Source organism: Ceratotherium simum, chromosome 19 (assembly GCF_057802395.1).
Source record: "Ceratotherium simum simum isolate JZ-2026a chromosome 19, ASM5780239v1, whole genome shotgun sequence".
Lineage (NCBI taxonomy): Eukaryota > Metazoa > Chordata > Mammalia > Perissodactyla > Rhinocerotidae > Ceratotherium > Ceratotherium simum.
Window position 1 is genome coordinate 23,476,441 of NC_141918.1, and position 17,057 is coordinate 23,493,497.

The 17,057-nt window shown below is 38.6% G+C and overlaps 1 protein-coding gene across 2 annotated transcripts in view; it reads right to left on the reverse strand.

Moving 5' to 3' along the window:
• Positions 1 to 2,050: 2,050 nt before the first annotated feature.
• The window catches only part of MCHR2 (melanin concentrating hormone receptor 2), a 46,862-nt gene continuing 31,855 nt past the window's right edge, over positions 2,051 to 17,057 (reverse strand). Inside the window, exons 3-6 of one of the 2 annotated variants that reach the window (XM_087443923.1) lie at positions 13,742 to 13,951; positions 9,509 to 9,556; positions 7,038 to 7,157; positions 2,051 to 4,724 (exon numbers count right to left, since the gene is read on the reverse strand). In XM_087443923.1, coding sequence (XP_087300049.1) covers positions 4,409 to 4,724; positions 7,038 to 7,157; positions 9,509 to 9,556; positions 13,742 to 13,951 — 694 coding nt within the window. In that variant the 3' untranslated portion in view covers positions 2,051 to 4,408. Of the gene's footprint in view, positions 4,725 to 7,037; positions 7,158 to 9,361; positions 9,557 to 13,741; positions 13,952 to 17,057 lie in introns of both variants that reach the window. The other variant, XM_004422152.2, reaches the window with a different exon arrangement.

Below are 17,057 nucleotides of genomic sequence, written 5' to 3' on the forward strand. Positions count from 1 at the left end.
AATTGATGAGGCTGGAACTTAAACCAGGTCCATTGACACACCAGGGATTCCAGAGCTTTCTACACAATATTGAAAACTGAGGAGTGGAACCTCATTCCTTATTTCTTATTCCTGGAAATAGTTTTGTTAACTGTTTGGGAAAAATCTACATATAATATTTTAGATAACTATTATTAAAAAGTGCCTATTATTACTTAAATCTATCTGCAAAAGATGGATGTTTGCTTTGAATGATTTTTCAGAGAAATAGCAAATGTATTCAGTTCTGTAAATTAAGAGGAGCAACACATTTTACTTAATGTGCTACAGAAACAACTGTATTCTCAGTAAAAATCACACAGTGTTTTAGAAATGTTTTTGCTTTTGACTAGGGGGCGACTTGATACTTTTAAATAAATTTCTGATAGAAGAGAACACCGTTGAAATAGTATCCAAGAATTATGTTCCCAGTGATGGTGTGATGAAGCCCAAGATATGTTTTCACCCTCAAGAAACTCAAAGCTTTACTTTCAGGATGCAATGTTAAGTTTTTCAGTTGTTAAGGTAGCAAGTACTTGTGCCTTTGTTGCTATAGAAATACAATTTATTTCAAAATTATTCACACATTTTCTCAATCCTGTGCCTCAAAAAAAGTAAAACATTTTGTGAGATGTTAAATTGATTTTGATCCTTTTATATGACTCATTTATGTGTTTGGATTTAGAAATTTATTAGTAATGAGGAAATCACCGGGTGGAGAATTCTTTCATTGAATGATAGAGACGAGTACATTTAATCTTAGAAGAAAATACATCGATGAGTTGTTAATATTGGGTTTTTTCCCCCCTCAATTCCGTGATGTGCATTTTCCCACGTTAGTGTTTCTGAAATTAGGGTACATTTTACTATTAATGTGAATGTTTAATGTTTTTTTTTAATTTCCCAAAGACAATTATTAAATTAATGGTGCATTTTACAATCAATATTGTATTTTAGAATTGAGAAATCACTATAGATTATTCTCTGGTTCACCCAGAGAATACCTAACAGGTAGGTAGAGGTGATCTACAGGAAACACAGGAGACATTGGATTATCAGTTCTTGAGATTGGGTAATGCCTTAGGCATTAAAAAAAAAAAAAATTTCAGTGGAGCCACGTGTTAAATGATAAATTTACAAACACTAGAAATCAAGATACTGATTTAGCATGGTCTTTTGAATGGACTGGCTGTAGCTGTGCTAATTGCTAGAAGGGCAAATGAAACAATTTGATGCTAGCCTGCTGGGGTTAAGGCATGAAGGAATCATAGCTGTAAGGCTGTTCCTAATCTTAGGTGAGAGAGGAGGCTACCTGCAGAATGAACTAAATTCTTGGTATAGAGAGATAGCAACAAAAAATGTGGATAGTAAAAGAAAATGTTATTAATTTCTATATTTTGCTTTGGGCTCACTCCATAGAACTCTGTGAAGTGAATGGAAAACTAACCTCTGCCATCCTGACAAGAAGTCCAAGCAAATTATAAAGAATCAGTTATTTTTTAAAAAATTCTACAACTTTAAAAGAAAAATTATACATCTTGATTTACTCACTAAACTTTCAATAACTTGTCATAGCCATTAAATGTCAAATTTAATTTTCTTAGTAGTTGTTTTCCATGGTCCCAAAGGGAGGGAAGTTTGGTGGAAAGAACTCAGGGCTGGTTTCTAGCTTCCCGTTAGGTGTGGGTCTCTGAACACACACCAGACTGTGTTAAAAATAATTTGATCTAGCTGAGGTTAATTTTTCTCATCTGTTACATTTGATAATCTCTAAAGTATCTTTCAGGTCCAAGATTCCATGATCCCTGTGATATCATAACCCATGAAAAGCAGTAATTCCTGGGACTTCAGGTGTAATACAAGTGCCTAGATTTCTGAGAATCTGGTGTGAGAGTGCCTGCAGACTATTAGCCGTATTTAACACACATTTTACTAATTCTGAAATCTTTATTCTTTGTTCAGGAGAAATTATATTAAGGAAATATGAAATCTTTTATATAAGAGAACCTTAAGAATAGAGGTACAAGCCAGAAGTAAGTTAATATACAAGCAATTTTTATTCATTGATTTATATTAATCAATCAAAATTTAAATGAGGCACCTAAAATTGAATAAGCATAGAGGAGAGATACAGTTAGGATTATAACGATTTTATGATTCTACGTAATGACAAATACTCAAGCATTAATTAGATATGTGAAACTGATCATTAACTTCTCTTATAAGTAAACATGTGTACATATCATGGGCAAAAATACAAAACACATAGAGAATCTCTGTCAAACCACCTCTGCAAATCTGCGTATATATATGTTTATGCATAGAAAAGCTATATAAAGGCACAAAAATGAATTTAACAGTCACCCTTTTTATTTTGTCCTTTGATTAGATGCTAAAGTTCTTTACAACTCTTAATAAACATAAATTAAAATAATTCACTGACCAATTTATGTATTGGAAATAGTTGAGGCCTATTGGAAATGCTTTTAGAAAAATGTCTGTTGATTTAAAACCGTTTAAATCTTTAAAATCACAATACTTTCTGTATTAGAAAAGACAATGTAAGTTAAATCTTGAATTTCTCTTCAATTATCAAATGATAACATCTGTTTATGACTCGTGTAGGGTCTTCAGATGTCAGGGTTCAGTGAAGAACCCTGACTGTTGGCACCTTAGAGAAATGAGAATGAAGGACCCCTAGAATTGTAGCCACGACATGGCTCTTGATTGAAATTGTAAATGAGCATCCAGTCTGTGTGTGTAGCTCTCCAGACTTCAGTTACAGAACTAAAATATCTCAGAGGTGACCTGTCTCAGTTTGCAGTCCTCACATTGTTTACATGACCTTTTGTCCAGATCTGCATTTAGATATGACCTTGTTCCAAAATGGTCTCTAAAAGATCTAGAACCAAATACATTGGGTTAAAAGTCATGTGTCTTGACAATTGAGATATAAAAATGGAGATCAGGTTGTTAAAAAAGCTGGTCTCTGTGACTTTTTATATAAAGAGCTGATTAAAAATCAGTTTCAGATGTCCACGGAGCAAGTGGTTTTATGTATTTAGATGAAGGAGGTGGGTTTACAGATTTTATTCACAAACAAAATAACAATATTTACCTTTTTTGAGAATACAGGCTTTAAGGACATTTTTTTTTCTTTCCTCACTATATCAAAGTGCATGTTTTATACAATCCAAAAGAGGAAAAGATAGATATAATGAACAGCTATGAATTTAAGGGCTAATTACTTTTTGTACCCTTGAACAAACATGTACTTAACCTAAATAGAATGTGTCTAAGCATATGCTTAACATCCTGAAGAATACTATTATTAAAATGCAGATGCTGGTTTCTATAATTCATAGGCATGAGAACAAAGCTAAATGCAAAAGAATATGCTTATACCATCAACTCATTTCTTGCAGACTTTCGTTCTCTCTTTGTGGGGCTGTAGGAGAAACCAAAAAAAACCCCTCCAAATTATTGGCTCTCTCCAGTATGATAAGTACAGGTTGCCAAGGCGTTGCAGTAAAAAGACAGAAACAGGCAGAATTGGATTTTAGCCCAGCTCTTACGTAGCTGTGCAGCATTAGGCCTATCACTTAACCTTTATGAGCCTTAGCAACGTGAGGTAATGCTTACCTCATAGGTTTGTTACATGTAATCTTACATGTTGCACGTGTTCAATACATGGTAAGTGTTATGCTAACAGGTGGAGCTGATTATTGAAGGCATTAGATGGGACTATATGAAATTGACATTTTTGTAGATAAAAAATGGCCAAATTTCAGATCTCATTGTCAAGTGGTCCCCTTTTAGGAACCTCAAGGGCACGAGGCCACAGAGTGGACGGCAAGGTCAGATTCCTTGGTAAGTTTTCAGTCAGTGATCATGGATGGCCATTTCTTTTTGCTGAGGAAGATTCGCCCTGAGCTAACATCTGCTGCCAATCTTCCCCTTTTTGTATATGAGCTGCTGCCACAGCATGGCCACTGACAGACGAATGGTGTAAGTCAGTGCCCAGGAACTGAACCCAGGCCGCTGAAGTGGAACGTGCCCAACTTAACCACTAGGCCACTGGGGCTGGCCCTGGATGGCCATTTTTATCAGTGACTAGTTTATAACATGCTGAGATAATGTCCACAACCATGGAGTTCAAGTGTCTTAGATTATCCCACTCCCTCTCCCAGTACAGATAAGTATTTCACGTTTTACTAAAATTAGCATACTAAACTCATTGCACGTGAATGGTTACACTTCTCTGCCATGCCACTAAGAGTCACAAGTACACAAGAAGAATGGACACAAGCACATCATTTCACCCGCCCTTTCTAATAATACCAATAACATAGACAAGCCTGTCTAGACTTTTGATGATCCGGGTACTCTCCTAGAAGCTCGACTTCAAGGTGTTTTCCATGTTGTTGATTTCCTTCTCAGTCACTCTTTTCTGCACTCGAGGTAGGCGTTTCCGGAAATTTCCACTCAGCAGGATGTAGAGAAAAGGGTTAATGCTGCTACTGGCATAGCTGAGACAGACGGAGAGGTAATAGCCCACATAGAAAGCCAGTGTGGGCTGCTCCATCTGTAAGTTCACCAGCTGGATCACGTGATAGGGGGCTGCACTCAGGACAAAGACTGCCACCAGCACCAGCACCATCTTTGTCAGCTTCATGACTCTCCGCCTGGGAACGCTGGGATTGTAACTACAAAGGAAACATGAGGATAGACAGGACATAAACAACCAGAGAAATTGTGGGGCAATGATTTCCTAGAACTTTTTGGACAGTTCATAATGGCTATGCAGTGGAATATAAAACTCTTTTTTTATTTCTACCTATTCAAAGCATTGTGAAAAGATTCTTTTTCATTCCTGTTAAAAGTTTCCCAAAGCCGGAACATTTTGAGAAACAAAATAAATAATATAGTATTGAATTAAAATCCAAAGTATCAAATAAATATACATGAGTCTATACTGACATAAATAAATGATTGAATAAAATGGGAGAGAAGAGATAAACCTTCTTTACAGATGAATTCCAAATAATATATGCAGATGCTCCCCTTTCCAGGAGATGAAGCTTAATTTCCACCCTCCCCTTGCCTCCTTGAGGGTGGGCTATACTTAGCGACTTGTTTCCAAAGAGTAGAGAAATGGATAGTTACTTTATAGTGGAGAAACCTGGCAAACACTGCCTTAACCAAGTGATCACAGTTAACATCAACAGAGATGTCATGTAGTTATCATGCGCCCCCTGACGTGTTGTGACGAGAAGAGCTGATTTTTTCCAAAAACACATAGCTACAGTCTAACTGTGATACGGTATCAGACAAACTCAGATTGGGTGACATTCTATAGGATCCCTGACCAGTGCTCCTCAAGACTATCAAGGTCATGAAAAACAAGGAAAGAGTGAGAAACTGTCACAGACCAGAGGAGCCTAGGGAGACATGACAACTAAATGCAATGTGGTCCCTTGGATTGAATCCTAGAACAGAAAGAACACTTCAGTGGAAAACTGGTGAAATCTGATAAAGGGTAGAGTTTAGTTAATAGTAATGTACCAATGCTATTTTCTTTGTTTTGGCAAATCCATCTTGGTAAGGTAAGATGTTAATGGGGAAACTGGGTGAGGAGTATACGGGAACTCTCCGTACTATTGATGCAACTATTCTGTAAATTTAAAATTATTCTAAAATAAGAAAATATTTTAAAATTCCCAAATTTTAGCATGTTATGTCATATTTAGACATTTAATAGAAATTTCCCTGGGACATGGTTGAAACAGATGAATGAGCCTGGGGAAAATATGAAAAAAGCATGGCAGCTGAAAATCATTCGAAGATGATTCCTCCGCAGCTTATCAGAGCAGGCACCATCATTGCTCTAACTTCTTGCATTTTGAGGGATAACTGGGCAGTATGAGCTTTGTTTCATAAGACGCTCTTAGTATTTCTGAAGAAAGTGTTGGGAGCAGTGATCTGATTTGGAGAACCGTTTTGAAAGGGCTGAAGCACCCTCTCCAGCTGTCAGTGTCTTAATATTCCATACGATATTTCAACCTTCTCACCAACTCAGCTCCCTGTGATACATTTAGAAGCTAAATCTTTTTCTATAACTTTGGCTGCATCCCTTTCCCATTCTAAATAGACTACCCTTTAAGATTGTAACATTTCCAAAGAACTTCAAGAAGCTAAGGGGGAAAAAACGTCGTGGGGCAAGGACCTACCTAAACCTTTGATACTAGGGTTTGTCACAAATTTTGACCAATTGTGGTCAAATTGTTCATATATTCTTTTTTTTTTCATCTTCACAGTGTTATATATGGTGTGTGGGAAACTCAGCAATCTTGTCTTTTGAAAAGAAATACGATAATCTATTCTAAAGAAATTTTAATAATGATTTCTTAACCCAACATGATATATAATCACTGACGTACATGAACAACTTGGAATGTACAATCTCAAGTAGAAAATAATTTATATTTTTTATGCAGTTTTAGAGACAACTATCTTGAAGAGTACTTTCCCAGTTTATTGTCTTTAGGTAAGTCTTTGTTTTTATTTAGTTCTAATTAACTTGTAAGTATTCAAATATTAATGAGATTCCGCTCCTCTAAATTAAAAAAAATTAAAAAGCAAAAATTAAAAGGTTATATACAGCATCTGGGATATTTATCAACATATATATATAACTGCAAAATGTACAAAGAAAACATTTATATAACATTGTTATTGTTGATGACAAAAATAAAACTATTCTGTAGATAGAATCTTGAGTTTTGTTTAATTTTTATGAAATGATTACATCAGTGATTTCAACATTTATCACTAAAGATCCTCAAATAGCTGCTTCAGAACACGTCTTATTTTCAGAAAATGCCTTATGTAGACATTACTGCCTATATGTCTAAGTGTGGTATGTTTCAAGTTATTGTTGCTTGAGTTTCTGTTGTAGATGTCTTAGGATCTCTGAATTGTTCTTTTAACAAATAAAGCAAAAGAAGGCAAACACTTACCATCTGGCATCTTTATTCTGTTGATACATCTCCCAAGTAGAGCATAAAATTAAAATATAGCACACCAAAATCAAGGGCAAAGGGAAAAAAAAAGTTGTTATCGTCAAATAAAGTGTATACCTGTAAAATGAGAGAGAAGACATGACTGTTACATTCACAATGCTAGAAACTGGCTTTTACAGTTTATGAGGCATGGTTTTCTGATTTTTCAGGGCCCAGGATAAATATCCTTGGGAAAAGTTAAGGATCTTTGGGTGCTTTCATGTAGAGAAGTCCTGCTCTTCGTTGTCCACTGACAGTGATGCCTTTCTCTTCTCTAGCCACATCCAAGTCTACTGAGTATGGAACAAATGAGGATACCTATTATTGTCATTATCTTTAGTGTTATTAACAACAACAGGCAACAGCAGGTAACATTTATTATGTAATAGGCACTGTTCTGAGTGCTTTACGTAATTTAACCCATTGAATCTCTGCAGTCTCATGAGTACAATGCCATTGGTATCCTCACATTACAGAAGAAGAAGCTAAGGTACAGAAGAGTTAAGTGGCTTCCCCAAGGTTACCCAGCTAATAAGTGGCAGAGATGGGATTTCAACTCAGACAGATGGTCGAGCTGCACAGCCCACACTTGTAACCAATGCTCCAGGTGGCCTCTCAAAGGCCCTGTTGTAAAATCAGCCAGTCTTTTCCTTGGTGCTCCTCTGGGGGGAATTCTCAGGTGAGCCAACTCCATTTCTGCACAGACGCCAGGCGTCCTCCTTCCTGGCAGAACCCTGGCATCAGTGAAAGAATGCAGCCCAGCCTGGGTGGGTATGGACAGGGTGGCAGAGAGAGAGCACCTGGGACCAGAGGGACTCTGAATGCAGCACAGTAGCTCCAGTCCCAGTTTATTGTAAGGACTTAATTCTAGGAGGAACAACAGAGGCTGAAACCCCAGAATATCCTTTATGATAACCAACCCAAAACAGCAGAAGCAGCTGTCGGTGCAAAATAGTTGATCTTTGTCTCTTTGACCCAGGCCAAAGTCATACATCCTATGGTGAGCCTCAGGCTGTGTTCTTCTAGATAGGTTTGGGCCCATGTTACTCCTAGCCTCCAGTGATTAAGTACCATTTCACCTGCAGATTGGCTGGTTTTTGTCTGAGAGTGTAGCCAATGCTGGTGGGAGGAATGATGAATAAACAATGCTATCGATGTTGTACTCCTGGAGACTTTTGTTACTGGATTTGTGTTCTTGCAGGGCCTCTACCTCCATCCCTCTTGGGTTATGTCTATATGATGCAGAAATGACTCACCTATTTGACAAGTGGTAGATAGGAAAAAGGGATGTGCCAGATCAGCTTGCAATAATGTATGTAAAAACCACCTAGCACAGTCCCTGGCCCTTAGTAGGTAATTGAAAATTTTAGTCATAGACTCCACCGTGCTGTCAAAAATTTCAAATACAAAATTTTTGACTTAATTTTTCTTTTCAAATTAAAATGTAAGAAATGCCTGTGTTGGTTGCTGTATTAGTTTTCTAGAGCTGCTGTAACAAATTACCACAAACTGGATGGCTTAAAACAACAGAAATTTATTGTCTCACATTTTTGGAAGCTAGAAGTCTGAAATCAAGCTGTTGGCCTGGTTGGTTCCTTTTGGGAGTTTTGAAGGAGAATGTGCTCCACATCTCTCTCCTAGCCTCTGGTGGTTTCTGGCAATTCTTGGTGTTCCTTGGCTTGTAGATACATCACTCCAATCTCTGTCTCTGTCTTCACATGCCTTCTCCTTTCTGTGTCTCTTCAAATCTCCCTCTCCTTATCAGGAACAAATCAGTAGCTTTAGGGCCCACCCTAATCCAGTATGACCTCATCGTAACCTGATTACATCTGCAGAGACCCCATTTCTAAATAAGGTCATATTCACAGGTACCGAGGGTTAGGAGTTGAATGTGTCTTTTGGGAGACAATTCAACCAAACTCTAGTTGCATATCGATAAAGTTTGAGTCTGAGTAACTCCTAGACCCTTCTGGAAATTCTGCCCATCCCTTGACGGCTTCCTCCCGGCCACATCTGGTTGCCAGGGATCTTTAAAATACATATTTAAATATATTTGTGCCCACTGGGGTTACATGATTAAACTCAAAATCCTTTTCTAAAGGTTACCCTCTCCTTAAAATCAAACTATCAACTTGATTGTGGAAAGCAGAAAACGAAGTAGGGAGACCGGTCGGAAGAGGATTCCCAAGGACACTCTGCACGGCTGCTCACGTTTGCACAAGGAGGATGAAGCACTTCACAACTTAATTCCACTCTATTTTTCTTAAGTTTTAACAACCTACCAGAGTACATCGTCGGGGGATGTTAAATCAAAAGCACAACTCTCGATGCCGTCTTTAAATTTGATGACCTTCGAGTAGAGCCAGACAGGCAATGCCAGAATAAAGGAAGCCGCCCAAAGCCCCAAATTGATGCGAATGGTCTTGTACCTCGTTCTCCAACTCGTCAGTCGAAATGGTTGGACGAGAGCCAAGTACCTGCAAAGTCAGTTAAGAAGGATTTGGGAACAATCAATAAAAGCCCTGGACTCCAAGGATGAAAGGTTCATGACAAGAGTAAATTATTAGCATTATTATTCTCCCTGAAGCACACCTCTATCAGGGTACAAGAAAGTTCTATTTTTTAAGAGCTGGCTGGTACCTGTAGAGAAAACAACTCTTGACCCTGCAAGTCTGAATAAACCACTCACTGAAATAGCTGTCACTCCACGAACACACTGATAATGGTACAACTCTGCCAAGCAGACTCGTTCTTTACAAAGGTGCTTCCCTTATAGACAAGGCTTTGGAAAACTTGGTCTCTGAACAGGGATTTCCTCCAGGAGGGAGAGTAAAGCCCAGTGGGATTTACTGATGTGGAGGCGGGAAGGAGGAAAGGGCGCTGGCTGGTAGGAGAATCCTCCAGCAGGACGAGGTGGAGGCCCACAGGACAGACATTTTGCTCAGATGCCTTTACTGGAGGGTCCCCTGGCTCTTGGAGGTTCAGTTCTCACAATCACAGTGAAGATAGACAAACGTGATTCTTACAGACGATGCAAATTCCTCAGGGAACTTAGGCTGGAGGCCGGAGGGGGGAAAATGGGCTAATTTCATGGGGAAGGGTTTTTCTTTTTTCATTTCTTTTTTTCTATTTTAGATCCAGAACAAAAGGATAATCATTAATCAAACTTGAAATCCTGACATACCAAATATATTTTGTCCTTTAGCAAATCCAAGAAGAATTTTTCAGAGCCAACTGAAAGCTAAAGCATGAAAAAGAGAACTCAAGTTCAAAGGGAAGGGTATTTGAGAAAACAGTTTTGCTCAAGGGTGGGGGTGGTGGAAGGTGGTATTCATAGAAATTAAATAAATGTAAAATATAGTTTCGATGGTCATTTAATTTTCTCCAAGTTTTCGTAGAGCTACTTAATGAAGATTTATAAAAATGAAAAATTCCCTGTCCTCTTGCTCTTTCAATTTTGCTCAAGAGGCAGGACGTTTTGCACTCAGTTAAGGAACCCCTTGGTGTGCAGGAAGAGGCTGTGGTCCAGGGTGCCTCAGCGCCCCTCCTTCTGCACACGGCACCTGCATTACCTGTGCTAAGGATAGAAGGCCCCCTTCCATCCCTGCTGGGGAAGGGGATGAGGTAGTGATTGTTCAGCAGCCCAGGCATCATTCTGTCTGGGATTAAAGGATGATGGAATCATAGCATCAATCAATTAGGGAATTTTCTCTGATCATATTCTCCTCAGCTGAAAATGCTTCAATGGCTTTCTGTCATCTTTCAGGTAAAATTCAGAATTTTTACCAGGATTCACAAAGTCTGTCTCCACCTGGCCCTGCCTGCCACATGGCCTGAAGCTTGTGCCAGTCTCCTTCTGGCCTTCCTTCAAGCTCTTTCCCCTTTTAGGGCTGGGCACATGCTATTGTACCTGCCTGGCAGCATCTGCCTCGGCTTCCTTCCGCTCTTCCTTTGAGTCCCCATTTACCCGTCTCCCTCTCAGTGAAGCCTCCCCTGACCACCTGATCTATACGAGGGCCCATGACTAAATGTGGGTTGTAGGGGAACTCTACTTTTCCTTTGTAGTGTGTATCACTGTGTGGAAATACGCATTTACTCGTGTGACTCTTCACTTAATGTCTGTCTACGCCTCTGGAATGGAAACCCCATGATGACAGGAGCCTTGCCTCTTGGTTTAATGTTGCTGTATCTCCTGCATCTGGCACAGTCCCTGGCGTATGGTCCATGCGCAATAAATATTTGTTGAATGAATGAATGAATAGGGAATTTTGGATCCTACTTACTAAGTTTTGTTGTTCTAGGGAATTTATTTACAAAAGTAACCACTAATAAAAGTCTAGGTAGCTTTCATCTGGAGGCAAATATTTTTAATATTTTGGATGTTTACAATTTTTTTTTTGAACTGCTTTGGAGGTAGGAACCCACTATTAAAATGTTCCACATGCTTGCAGCTATTATTAATCAGAGACAGAAAAATGAAAGAGTTATGGGAAACACTTGAAATTTATGATCCATTAAACTGACAACTAAAATGACTTAAATGTATAAACAATAAGGCATACTGATGGCACTGATATTTGGTTATGGCCTTAAAAAAATCCATTTCTCTTTTACAAAATTGCAGATTTTGTTGAATTTTTATGAATTTAGTAGAGTTAGAATTGTAAGAAATGCTGGGGAGGAAAAGGTTCAGTTTTATAGAATCTTCATTTGTCTCTGGCCAGCTGATCCTCTAGTGTGAGGACAGGGAGGAGGAAAGGGCCTGAGTGTGTTAAGTCCAAGTAAAACCTTAGCATACTGCGTCCATCAGATTAAAGCAAACACACGCTATTCAGGTGTATAAGACACACACACACTCACATACACACTCAGAAAAAACTGTGAACGTTAGAAAATATATACAGTTGGTCTGTTCCAAGGCAGACAATGTCCATTCACTTCATTTACAGTGAGAGGTTTACAGAAGAGGTACAATTTCCTCTCTTTAAAAAAAAAAAGCTAGTATTCTCCTGCTTTCAGAGTACAGGGTATGAAGAAGCTTTTCTGCAGTGCGCCTGCCCTGTGCAAGGCCTTCTCCTCAGTGTTGGAACCCTGGCAAGCTCACCAGACTTTACTCAAGACACTGTCAGTGTTGGCTGGCATCAGCTGAACTAACCAGACCTACACAGTACATTGATTAAAAAATGTGATGTTAATTATAAATTGAGAAGGAAAGCAGCAGGATATAAAAAATGCATTAAACATTACCATCATTATTCATGTCTGAATAATAATGGTCCAGTGAATGATTTATATGAACCTTGCTATTCCTTTGTTTATCCATCTGAAGAACTGCTCATCATTTCCCCACCCCAAAGGCCCACTTGGAAGGGTAAAAGAGGCAGAGCTCAGGAAGAAGTCCTGGATGGACCAGGGGAAATTTAACACAGCCCTCAAGACTGACATACATTCATTCATTCATTCATTCATTCATCAATATTTTTTGAGCACCCATGTGCCAGGCACTGCTAGACAGATACTTGGGTTGTATTGGCGATCAAAGACCCTGCCTTTGTGGAATTTACATTTGAGGGGTAGGGGAAGCTAGACAATGAACAACACATCCATCTACACACAAAGTAAATTAAACTATGTAATATATTCAAAGCAAGGGAGAAAGAAAAAGTAGATCAGAGCAAGGGAGATCAAGTGTGCTTGAGTTGGGGTGGGAAGAAGAAGGTCAACGGAAATTTGAAGTAAGTTGTTCTCTGAGACCAGAATACTACTGTTTTGCATATTACTACTGTCTTTAGGGCTTGTTTCTGTTTGGGGAATGCTGCTAAGACCTGGTGTGGAGGTCCTGGTGTCTGGCTGATGCAGGACACATACCAGCTCGCATACTTCTTAAAGAGGCCAGCTGGTGACATAATTGCCAGCTATCTGCCATCTCTAGAGTCAGACAGCCTGGGTCTGAACTAGGCTCTACCACTCACTGGCTCATAAGTACTCACCCTCACCATCATCTCCTTGAACAGCATTGGCTTACATGGTTGGTGAATACAGCTATGGCACATTCCAGGGCACAGTTGAATAAATTTCTAATGATGTGAAATGGCAGCATTTGCATTAACCAATCATAACAATGAGTGTAAAAGATGGTCTTCCTGGTACTGGGACATCTCTTCATAGCTGTATAGGAGCCCATATCTACTCCACTGATTCCTTAGAGCTGGTAGGTAATAACAAGAGTGTGTGAGACAATGAACATACCAGAAGTAGACATGGACAGCGAGGGAGGAGACCTACTTCAGTTCTCAGCTCTGCCACTGGCTCTCTGTGCCTTCAACAAATTCCCTCACTTCTCGGGGGCTCAGCTTCCTTATTGCAAGAATGATGGGGGTCATTCATTCTGGTTCCAACATCTCATGATTTTATGACTTTTTTTCATGCAAATAAAACTGAAGTCAAAAAGAATGATTAGAATAAAGGAGAATTTAGTGCTTTAAGTTTTCCATTAAATAAAATAGAGTTCTGTGAAAGTTGGAAAAATATTAAGTAATCAGTCCTACAATGAAACAAGCAAAGCAAGAGGAGCTTTGCTATTACAAACCAGCACTGATGTTTCATAAATTGAGGTGACCTTTGGGAACCTCTCAAAGATATTTCATTGTCTCTTCACTTACCTGTCCACACTCATTACAGTCATGATGGCACTACAGGCAAACTGGTTGCAAGTGTCCAGGGATGTGATGATGGTGCAGAGAGGCCCCCCAAACACCCATTCTCCTCCTCGGGCCCACTGGTGAATAAGAAAAGGCATTCCAATGATGTGGACCAGATCAGCCACAGCCAGGTTGCAGATATAAATGTCAGGAATCGTTTTTTTCCTGGACCTGAAACAGAGGGAAACTAAGGATTGACATTGAAAGTACCCACCTTCAATTTATGCCACCTGTTACGCATTTTCAATTGCCAAAACTAATTTTAAAAGTTAAAGGAAAACCTACACAAGTGCACATATGAATGCCTAGTTTTGTGTATATTTAAACATTTTGAATGATTTATCTGATAACTAACTGTAGTGGTTTAGAAATATGTCCACAAATTCTTGGATATTGCTTTCAAAAGATGGAGCTTATTCCCTCCCTTTGAGTGTGGGTTGAATTTAGTAACTCACTTTTAATGAAGAGAATATGGTGGAATTGACAGTGTGACATTCGAAATTAGGACAGAAAAGCACGGTGGGGTTTTCTCCTGGCTCTCTCTTGGGTCACTTTGTCTGGAGGAAGCCAGCTGCCATCTTGTGAGGATGCTCAAGCAACACTATGGAGAGATCCATGTGGGGAGGAATTGAGGCCCCCTGCCAACAACCAGCACCAACTTACCAAGTGTGTGAGTGAGTTATCTTGGAGTCAATGCCCCAGCCCCAGCCAAGCCTTTAAATAGTCATCTAAAGATGAATATTTTGACTGCAACTTTATGAGAGACCCTGAGCCAGAACCAGCTAGCTAAGCTTCTCCTGGATTCTTGATCTACAAAACTGTGTGAGATAATAAATGTTTATTGTTTTAAGCCTCTAAATTCTGGGATAATTTTTACATAGCAACAAATTACACCAACTCTAAGCTCACTCAGGCAAAAGGCTTGGTCTTTACTTATCCCTACCACCAAACAGCTGAACGGGGAAAATAAATGGTTTCCATTGTGCAATGCATTTTTTCTCACTAAAGCTGTAAGTTCAAATCCTAACTGAGGCCATTGTTAAAAAAATTTCAACCATTACTTAGAAATATTCCAATAAAATCTAACCCACTAGCAAAGACTATTAATTAAGACCTTGAACTGCAGACAGCATGGAGAAGAAATCTGAAACGAGTGAACTGGTAGAGGGCACTGAGAAGGATCTCGTGTCTCCTGCCAGGGAGAGTGAGTTTGATGCTATCTAGATGTGACACTTTCCTCTGTAGGCAAAAGAATTTTCTGAAATCAGAAATTTAAATTTAAAATTCAGTTGGTCCTTATCTTCAAGAATTTGGGACTTTCAATAATAAACAGGTATCATCTTTATCTGTGAGATGCTATTCTTTAATTCAACAAACATTGTATTGAGCACCAGTTACACGTCAGGCATAATGTGCTCTGGGACTGCAGAGCTAAATAACCCAAAAACCCTAACATCAAGGAGACATGTATAAATAAATGATCACATTACAATGTGGTGAGAGAAAACTAGAGCAAGCACGAGGAGCACATAAAAAGGGCCTCTACCCACTCCCCTGGGTAGCCAAGGGAGATTTCTTGGCAGAAGTGGCATCTGAACTGAGAAGCCACTTCTTTAAATTCTTATTGAAAGAATTTAAAATTCTAAAAATTAGAATTTAAAGAGCATATAAGAATTGGCCCTAAGATTATGCCACAATCATTAGTTCACTCTGGATCCAGGGCTATTGTTCTGTTGTTTGGAAGCCTGTATTTGTGTTTATAATTCATGGGCTGATAATTCTACAGCCTGTGAACTTTATATCTAAGCTATCAAATCCTCGTGTGAGACATCAGTCTGGGCGAGGATACTTTACTGGCAACACACACCGTGTAGGGAAGTTACTGCCATTGAATCCTTACTTAGCGACCACACTCTGGGCTTTGTTGATGCCACTGATAAAGCAGGTTAGTTCTTGCCCCCAGGAGGTTGGTGCCTTGTATCAGAAAGACTAAGAAGGAGAAGAGGCTTGAGGAAAAGATCACGTCAACCAAAATGGGCGCCAAATGACTGCCCTTGGGTCTCTCATCCTCTGTCCTCTCCAGGCCATTGGGAGTGGGAGATGGAAAGGGGACAGGAGAGAGGAACAGCCACTAGAGGTGAAGTAGAAGGAGTTCCACACTAAAAAAACAGAAACAAAAAGCAAAATCACAACAACAAAAAAACCCCATAAATCTTAGCTTATAAATAGACGTTATTTCCATTTGAATTGGAATATAAACCGTAAGTGGTTGTTTAGGTCCCAATTCTAGCAATTAGGTGCATGGCCCTGACACTCCTCTAGACAGGCACCCATTGTTTACTGATAATGAATTATGGTAATTCCATTGTTGAGGACAGTATAGGCCATTAACTCGCAATTAAAAAGAATTAACTAAAAGTGTTTCTAGATGATATTCTGTATAGTGAAAGAGAATTCTGAAGGAAATGATGTATTCATCTGGGCATAAGGTACTAGGGCAATAAAAATAACACAATATTTATTATTGTTTTCTTTACTGAAAGTGACAGCATAGAAATTAAAAATACTTAAATAGAAATTGTAAAATTTCTAACTATACAATTTGCATTCTTTTTTTAGGTCTAATTTATCTTCAGATTTCCTGTTGCCAGACTTCATTAGATTTCTGTCTCTCATAACTGAATCAAATAAAAAATATAGACTAGTGATCATTTCAGCTAACACGTTTTCTATATGGTTAACATGGCCATATCAAACGCTCACTAATTTGAAGAATGACAAAATAAATTATGTTATTCCACAATACCACACAATAAATGATATAGTTGTTACAAATCATAGTTTGTAAGAATATTTAATAAAATGGGAAAAATATTTATTAAGTAAAAAAGTCCCAACTATGTATGTAGCATGACCTCAAATTTATTTAAACATTTTTTAAAAATATGCTGGAATAATATGTCACGTGATCACAATGATTATCTATTTAGTAATAGTTGTATGACTGATTTTGACTTTATTCTTTGTATTTTTTTACATTAAAAAAAATTTCTATTAAAAATATGTTTACATTTTGCAATCAGAAATAACCATATATGCAATGGATTAAATAAAACTAACAAAACATATAACACCACACGTGCAGGAGGCTGCTTTCCTGATCAGCTTGTTCTCAAATTCGTTTCCCACCCTCCCCCAGCTTTGTTCCTAGTTCTCCTTGTCAACAGGATTTTGGTTAGTTTTGGCCAATAGGAAGCACTATCAGAGGGAAATTGGA